Raw genomic sequence first — 7,981 nt, 5'->3', positions numbered from 1 at the left:
TATATATATATATATATATATATATATATATATAATATGCAAAAAGTCCATCAAAAATTTAAAATTTTAACTCAATTATAAAAAATAAAAATAAACTGACATGGACGCAATCAAATTAAAACTGAAGAACAAGAATTGAATGAAAAAAACTAAGATGAAGAAAAAAGATAAAAATTTCATTGAAATTAAATCAGAAGAACAAGAATTGAATGCAAGTTTAGATTATCTTCAAGAAATCGTATCACTGTCTTGCTACCATTTAAGGGATATTTTTTTCTGCAGTAGGTCGCATCTCAGATATGCGACCATCTATAATTTCTTTCTTTTTTTTTTAACATCTTTGAGAGGTTAAGATATGCGACCATCTCAGATATGCGACCATCTATAATTTCTTTCTTTTTTTTTTTAACATCTTTGAGAGGTTAAGATCAAACTGAAAACTATAGATGGTCGCAATCCCAAGATGCGACATCTTACTGCAGAAAAAAAAAAATCATCCTGATTGCAGAGTGGATATGCGATCTCCTTAAGGTAAAAAAAAATTAGATCATTTTGATATATAATTTCAATGTAGAGTATAATGAAGAGTTTTTTTTTTTACAAAAAAGGATATACATAAAAAAAACCATAAATTTATTGAAATTTATATGAATTTACCAAACTCGCTACAAATTCAGCTTACTAAATTCAGTTTTAATTTTGAATGAACTAAAATTCAAATTTTACTATTGAGTCAACTCAAAATTGACAATTAACTCATAGAATGATCTAATTGATTCTACGAGTTAACTTACAATTTAAATAACTTTGGATAAAATAAAATTTAAAGCATATATGTAGTACTAACCTCTCTCCAACAAGATTATAAACCATGGTAATAAGGATTTCTTCATCTTCAGAAAATTCAATTTTTGAAGCTTTGCTGGATTTTTTATCTGCAAAAAAATACAAGTGATTTCTCTTAGCTATAAAATGGTATAATTTGATTTTTTTTTTTAAAACAACAAATTAATAATGTTACTCATTAACAAAAGGCCAGCAATATATATATACACATATATATGAAACAAAATAATCATGAGTCATGATATATCTATTTTTTGTCAATCTTGTTGAGAATAGATATATCATATAAATAGATAGATGAATCATGATTCATCTACATAATTAACTATAAAAAGATATGAGTTCTCAAAGGGTACCAATAGAATCCGCTGAAACATTTTTAGAGGAAACTTCTATGTCATCCATTGCAATATAGCAAGTGAAAAAGAAGAGTGAATTAGGTTTCAATCTTGTATATTATTAAGATGTGGAAAAAATAGTGTTAATTTGTAGAATATGAAAATGATTAATGAATGGTATTAATATATAGGAGCAAATCAATTTCTAGTTCCTAGTATATATAGGACAATGAAACTAGAAGACTATTACAAATAGAAAGAAAAAAAATAAAGGAGGGGGTATAAAGGGGGGTGTTGAAAGTAAAAAATAGTGAGAAGAAGGGTAGCTGAACACATGGTATTTCGTCTTAACATTTTTTGGGTAGTTGGGCAATTAGTGTTAGTTGGAGTGGATTTTTTAGCATGATGACAAATCTTGGGAATATGTTAGATTCTCACTTTCACATAAATTTAAGAAAGATGTGACCGTAAATGGAAATGTTGCAAATAACTCTTGTCGTCATCCACCAAAATATGAGTAGAGTTACTCATTCCTTTTCATATTAACTGTCTTTTAAATGTAAGGAAAAAAAAATACTAACCCTTTGTTTAGAACTTGAGAAAGAAAAGGAAAACTTTAAAAAGAAAAAGAAAGCACACAAATAAAAAAACCTTTTCCTTGTCTGATTTTCAAATATCATAAGAAAGGAAAAACTTATGTGGGACCTAGATAATATAATTCTCTTAAATTGCAAAGAAAATGTGAAAATGGGAGGAAGACTTACAAAGAGACTATTTTTTCTTCATTTTCAATGTTATCTATTTCAAAAAAACTTATTTGTGTCATTTTTTTTATTTTTTCTTTCTTCTATTTTCTCTCCTTTCAAATAATCAAAAAGTCATTTCATTTTCTTTTCTATTTTTGTTTTCTTTTTATATTTATTTCCTTTTGCTTTCTTTGCTAAATCAAACAAAACATACCCGTCTTTTAAGAAATATATATACACACATCTCAACCTCTAATATCACCAATATTTATAAATAAAAAATATTTTTTTATAAAAAAAAGTTAATTTTATTAATTTTATGAAAATAATTAATAAAAAACTATTGTTTTCTTTAAATTGTCCCTCACTGTAACATGTTTATGAAAATAAAAGTGTTATTGGTAATGAAATTTTAAAAAGGATATTTGAGGACCAATATTGAGATTTGCTTAGATTAATCAAATTTTGCTTAAATTTGAGTTTTAAAAAGTATAGATTTTTTCTTTTAATAATTGAAACAGATATAGTACACACATTCGAGATGGAGTACTTTAATCCATAGAAAGAAAAGTAACTCATTCTAGTTTTTATTTTGAAGTTAATAATTTTTAAAAAAATCGCTTGCTTGAAATTTGTCAAAAATAACTTCAACAATGAAATTTCAAATGCTGAAGATTAAATGTAATTTTGTAATTTCTTTGGTTGGATTAAATTTGTACCCCCTTTGAAATTTCAAGAAATTTTGTTATGAGAAGTAGTTGAGATGGTGTGGTAGCTAGCTGGTAGATTATGTTGCATCTGTCCCCAATAATAATTGAGTGGATGAAGAGTCTCGTAAAACTCATTATGATGTTATAAAATAATTTATTACAAGCAATGAAGTAAGCAGAATATATATTTTTTAGACAAGAAGTAAACAGAATATATTAAAACCCCTCCTTTAAAAAAGTAATATATAAAGCCTGCATCTAGAAAATACACATCGATAATATGTTCATACGAGGCAAAATTTAAGCTCTTACAAAATACACATTCTTATAAACAATTTTTTTCCAAAATAGTATAATATTTGATAGTCTATAGTATATATGGATTGCAATTCAACTGGTACTCATTGATATTCATTTGAATCTGCTCTAGTTTAGATGGATACGGATATGAAGAAAGTAGCGAATTTGGAGTGTGATGTTCACTTTGCACTCGTCATATTAATATTGTTATAGTCATTTTTAAATTATATATTTATATATATATATAATATTTTTAAATGTTATAAAATATGATTTAATATTTTTTATTTTTATTATTATATAATAATTATTTTGTTATATTAATTATAATAAATATAATTTTTAAATTTATTATTTTATATATATAAATGAGTATGGGTGCGAGACAGATGAAAATTTAAATTTTATATCTGATAAAAAATTAGAATAGATGCGGATTTCGTTCGACTAACATATGTGGGCCGAAGGTTGACGAGGCAAAACCAATCTCTGCAATGTTGTCATGCTTATGTGGAATGGTATTATCTTTTTTCAAAATATGATATATTTTGTATTATTATACATATTTATAAATATAAACGAGTGATTGACAAAAATTAAAAAGATATATGATTAAAATTAATATTTTTTTTGTGTCTAAAAACAACAGTTGTATTTAAATATTTCACACATTATTGAAAATAATAGGTAAAATTAATGTTTTTCTATTTAATTATCATATCTGCCAAGAGCAAAATCACTAAATTGTAATTTGAAAGTAGTCTAGATAGTTGAAAAAAAATTAAAATTGAATTAAAAACTAAAAGTGATAATTATTTTAAAACAAATTATTTTTACAAATATCACAATGACGAGAAAATACCACTTTAATATATTTTATCCTTTAAAATTAAAATTAAGTCTAACACAACTTCACAATATCAATATATAAAATAAAAATTATACATCAATTATAAATACTTTATTATACCTTACCTCGTTTCAATCCATTTCAATCCAATATTTGTAACATTATCTTATGTAACTTTCTGCTTTTAATTTCTTATATAATGTCTTACAAAGACAACACCTAATTTTTCATAGGGGAAGGGCCCAAGCAATAATTAAGGACTTGTTTGTTGTGTTTGGATGGTCTTTATTTTACCATAAATAGAATAACAGTTCACCGAATTGCGCCAAAGAGTGGTGACTCATCTCTCATGCGGATAAGAACGCCGCGTCATGACAATGACTGATATTAAATTTAATAACGGTCCCACTTAAATCGTATCTCTTTTTTTCTTAGGAAAATTTATTTTTGATTAAATAAATAGTACAGTTGTGTTTGTATCGTTATATCTTTGCGCCTCGGATAATAATTATTCTATGACATCGATTCTGACTTGTCATATGTAATACATATAAATTACATTCCTTATTTTTAATTTCTGATTATCCTAAAAAATTTATGGCAATTCATTCGTGATACTCAACTCCGTCAAAATATTTGTATGTTGGATAAATAAGTATGAAGCCAGCAACTCCGTCAAAATAAGCTTGGGTTTCCAATTGAACCATATAGGTTGGTCTAGTTCGGTACTCTACGTACCATTATTGATTATGTGGTAAGTCATGATATTCAACTCAAATCCAAAGATTAATAATATTATAAAATTGTAACTTCTTAAAACTCTCTTCAATTTTAATCTGGTGATTTTTCTTTTCTCTATCTAAGTTCATCTTAATGATAGTGTGACTGATACTTTTTCTTGACAATCTCAGACCTATGATTACTAAACAACTATGTTTGGATATATTAAGATTTTGTCTCAATAATTCTCTAAGTCCTCCAGTAGATTCTTAGTATTGGATTTGACATCTAAAGACTCTATAGAAAATTAAGTTTCTTGTTTCGTTGGGTTGTCCCAATTCGATCTCGACTTGTGGTATCTTGCATTGTCGTCGTATATTGGAGTCTAGTACTTATATTCAATGTATGAATCACAATGAGTATTTACATCATTGATTAGAGATGCACACTCTCTGGCAAATGTGGTATTATCTTGGTTTCAATAATCATAAGTTTGTCGATCACTAGTACTTTCAATTTCTTGAAGTTGAATGCCTCTCGAGATTCTAGCTCTCTTTCCTTATTGGAATTTGGTGTGCTTGAAAAGTTAGATATTCTATTTGTATTGTTAAATAATTTTTTTCCAATTTTCAAGCTTACATTGGTAGATCATTCTCTAAACTCTTTAATTGGAAGTTGTTACTTGTCTCATTCTTATCAACGAGAGTATATCATGGTGTCTTAGCATGATTTTGGGGAATATGTTACGATTCTAATGTTGTTGGAAGCGCTATTGAAAACCATGGAGTTGCTGGTTTTGGTGGCTTGGTGAGATCTGGTAAAAGTGATTGGATCATTGGCTTGCATTGTCACATTAACTATAGTAATAATCTTAATGCAAAATTATTAATCATTTTGCATAGGTTCCGAATTAGTTGGAGATTGGAAACACTTAATCTTATATGTTATTCAGACTTCTTCTTTACTATATAGTTAGTTAATGAACTAGTTCATCCTCTTCACGAATTTCATGCTATTTTGTATGACATTAAGCTAGGATTGAGTAGAAATTAGAGTATGAAGTTGTGATATAGTTTTAGTCTCTTAGAGAGAAAAAGAAATCATTAGTTTGACTCCATAAAGATTATTCAATCTCCATTAATAGAGTTTGCTTCCATTATGTTTGTAGATGTTTTGAGACCCTTTCTTAAAAAGTGGTTGATTTTTTTATTTATATTTTCTCTTTTTATTCTGTTAAAAAAAATTATTCTTATAAATTTTAAATAATTTTGATGTCAAATTTATAGAATTGCTTTTATATGAAAAATTTCATTAAAGTGAATAAAAATATTATTCTAATCCATTACATTTAAGTGTCAATATTTTTTATAAGAGAAATAGGACTCTACCACTAATCCGAAAAATAAAAAATCCTTCACCTCTTATTTTGACCAAGAAATCCTTTTAATTTCCTCTACCACTTTGCTCTAGTTACAAACTCCCCCCAAATAAGCACTAGACTTTTGAAAGCCAAATAATATGACAAGTCCTCTCAAATTTCTTTCCTTTTAGTAATTGGTTGACCTGTGAAAAGTGATCCAACACACAAACACAAGTAATTTCCTCCGAGTACATCCAATCTGTGATATTCCTCCAAATCTTTATGGTTCCCGAACAAGAACGAAATAAATGTTCCACCGATTTTTTGTCACCAAAACATATCACACATAAAATATGATTTATTAGAATTTAGGTTGACTTTAACTCAACCACTATAATAATTAATTTTAAAGTAAGGATTACTCCATTGATAAACAAAGATTTAAGTTATATTTTATCTAATATTAAACTTCTAATGCATTTAAGATTAGACATTTGAATTGTAATCTAATTTTTCTGATAGTGATAATCTTATAATTGATAATTCAAAGATTTTTGCATAAATTCTAAATATTATCAAGAATTTGGATTAGATGTAACTCGATTTTTATAAAAATTTTATTTTAATGTGAAGACTCCTCTCACTTATAAACACATTTTTATACTATATATAATCTAATGTATGATTCTTAACATGGCTTAAAGGGAGATTCCATTAAAGATAAAATTTCCAACAAAATTTAATCACCGGTGAAATAAATGAATACTTTAGATCAATAACATGGTCTCTGAAGGTATATCTTAGTGGTGGACGTTGAAAAATATTTATGAAAGTTTAGAATTAACTGGAACATAGGTCGAGAGTTGGTTCGATAATTTATGTTGAATTTGGTTCGTAAACCAAATGAACTTAAACTTGAGTTGATAATGGAGTTCGTTAACTAAATGAAGTGAACTTGAGTTATATATTGTTAGACTCATTTGGTTTAATTTTTTGCCTTTTGTTTTGAATTTGAGGTTTGAGTAGAATGTGGAGTGTAATGGATTTGATTTTGATGTTTGATTTTGTGAAGGCAGTAGAATGTGTATTGGTTAGTGGTGAATCCATCCAAAACACATGTGGTTCTTGGAAATGCGGTAGTGTATAGATTTTATATTTAAATTTGATGGTTGATTTTGAGATTTGATTTTTGATGGTTAAGTGGATTTAGGATTTATTTTTGAATTTGGATATTTTGATTTTTTCTAGTTTAGTTTTTTTTTTTTGGATTTTAGGATTAAAATGATGATTAAGATACTGTTTTCTTTTTAAGTTATGATTGATATATTCAGTAAAAAATAGTCTGTTGCAACTTGCCACCTCAACATTATTTAAATAAATTGTGTATATTTTAAAAAATAAATGACTTATATAGACAAAAAAATAAAGAAAGTGTTATAACTAATAAGATAAATGACCTTTAGTCTAATTTTGTCTATATATATACATATAACTCCTTTATTGACTAATATTAATATTGTTGACTATAATATTACCATGGTTGTTGTTTACTAGTTCTGAAAAAGAGTTGTGAATTACAATAACACAACTCTAATTTTATTGTTCTATTTCACTTCAATTTATTTTACAGTTTTATTTTTATTTTTATATTTGATCCGCCGACACATCTCTTTTATTGTACATTTTTTTATTTTGTTGGCCTTCTTAGCCTTTTACTATAAACTTTCCTTTATTGATAGCATCCTGCTACAAATTTACATCAGACTGATAAGGTTATTATTTGTATAACTTGTGCACTCAAAATTTGTAAAATTAGATATTAGGTAAAATTTGCAACAAAACCATACAAAGTCCATAACATAATTTTATCTAATTTGCAACAAAATCATACAAAATTTTACCACTTTAATTTACTTTAGCCTATAAATAGATTTCAAAATTTTGAAAAACAGAGTAGAATTGAATTTTATCATTAGGGTTTTGTTATTAAAAAAGGTTTGGGCCATAAGCCCATTAGTATTTCTTTACATAGCCCATTTGTTTTTTTCCTTCTTTTTTTTGGTCCAACACTTCTTTTTAATCTTAATCCATTCCTTTTATATATATATATA

The 7,981-nt window shown here is 26.4% G+C and overlaps 1 protein-coding gene across 1 annotated transcript in view; it reads right to left on the bottom strand.

The window, feature by feature from the left end:
* Positions 1-1,399, bottom strand: part of LOC101498156 (transcription factor CPC-like) — a 1,867-nt gene extending 468 nt beyond the window's left edge. Inside the window, exons 1-2 of the mRNA XM_004515025.4 lie at positions 1,203-1,399; positions 848-935 (exon numbers count right to left, since the gene is read on the bottom strand). Of these exons, the coding sequence (XP_004515082.1) occupies positions 848-935; positions 1,203-1,251 (137 nt within the window). The 5' untranslated portion in view covers positions 1,252-1,399. The remainder of the gene's footprint in view (positions 1-847; positions 936-1,202) is intronic.
* Between the last annotated feature and the right edge of the window lie 6,582 nt (positions 1,400-7,981).

Source organism: Cicer arietinum, chromosome 6 (genome assembly GCF_000331145.2).
Source record: "Cicer arietinum cultivar CDC Frontier isolate Library 1 chromosome 6, Cicar.CDCFrontier_v2.0, whole genome shotgun sequence".
NCBI lineage: Eukaryota > Viridiplantae > Streptophyta > Magnoliopsida > Fabales > Fabaceae > Cicer > Cicer arietinum.
This window is presented reverse-complemented; position numbering and strand designations above follow the sequence as displayed.